Genomic DNA, 1,095 nt, shown 5'->3' on the forward strand with positions numbered 1-1,095 from the left:
TGAGAGAGAAAGGGGGAAAAGAATAAAAAAGAATATTTGAACGCAGAAGAAAAGTAGAATTTTCCTTGATTAATTTGTCCTTTCATAGGAAAGAACGAAATCTGAAGGAGGGCTGGCAGCGAAGATGCGGAGAAGGAAAGTAAGAGAGAATCGCGGGGTTTCAAAGGGAAAAGAAGGGAAAAAGAGGGAAAATGATAGAGCAGGATGAGCAGAGGGTTAAAGGGAAGATGTAGAGCGAGGGTGGAGGCGCTGGCGCGAGCGTGAACGCGAGCGCGAGCGCGAGCGCATCAGCATAGGTAAGGAGAGAGGAAGAAGGAAGGAGGTGGTAGAGCCAGAGGCAGCGGCATGTGCAGAGGGCAAGAGGTGGCGAAGGAGGAGGAAGAAGAGGAGGAGGTGGTGGTAGCAGAGCAGCGGTGACGAGCGAGGCCAGAGAGTCGTTGACGGTGGTGGTCGGTCTCGGCACGAGTTACCGCGACAAGTACATTACATATTGCACGTTGGACGTGACAAGTCGACCGTGTTTCGATAGCCGCGCAACAAACACTTTTTTTCGCTCTCTCTCTTTTTCCTCGCTTTATACCACGTTCCACGGTCACCTTTGGACAGCTCTTACTCTTCTCCGTTTTGGCTCTCCAGCCGAGGTCGATTGGTGTGCGCGCGTGCATCTTCCGACTGACGTGTGACAGCCGAGGAAAAACCGCGGGGGCCCATCCAGCGGGGAAGACTGGCTGTCGTGGAAGTGTTCTAGCCGTAAACAAATTTCCAGAGGTTCTCTCTTAGGAGGACCGTGACCAGTTGACTGCGCGATGGCGGACGATCAGGAAGCAAATAACACGTGCGAGGACTCCCTCGGGCCCGGCGATGCGAATACCGCATTCGCCAAGAAAATCCGGGGACGTAAAGGAGCCCTCAAAAAGAAAAATGTCTACGTCGTCAAGAATCACAGCTTTATGCCCCGATTCTTCAAGCAACCGACCTTTTGCAGTCATTGCAAAGATTTCATATGGTGAGTAATTTAAATAATCTTTTTTACCATCCCGCTTGATGATTCTCTTTTCGTGAGATTTCCTACCTTTCTCGATCATCGTTCCACTT

At 50.9% G+C, this 1,095-nt stretch overlaps 1 protein-coding gene across 2 annotated transcripts in view; it reads left to right on the forward strand.

Moving 5' to 3' along the window:
• Positions 1-348: 348 nt before the first annotated feature.
• LOC108574865 (protein kinase C, brain isozyme) overlaps positions 349-1,095 on the forward strand; it is a 21,583-nt gene continuing 20,836 nt past the window's right edge. For both annotated transcript variants that reach the window (XM_017937512.1, XM_017937511.1), the window contains exon 1: positions 349-1,006. In XM_017937512.1, coding sequence (XP_017793001.1) covers positions 807-1,006 — 200 coding nt within the window. In that variant the 5' untranslated portion in view covers positions 349-806. The remainder of the gene's footprint in view (positions 1,007-1,095) is intronic.

This window comes from Habropoda laboriosa, unplaced genomic scaffold, assembly GCF_001263275.1.
Source record: "Habropoda laboriosa isolate 0110345459 unplaced genomic scaffold, ASM126327v1 scaffold210, whole genome shotgun sequence".
NCBI lineage: Eukaryota > Metazoa > Arthropoda > Insecta > Hymenoptera > Apidae > Habropoda > Habropoda laboriosa.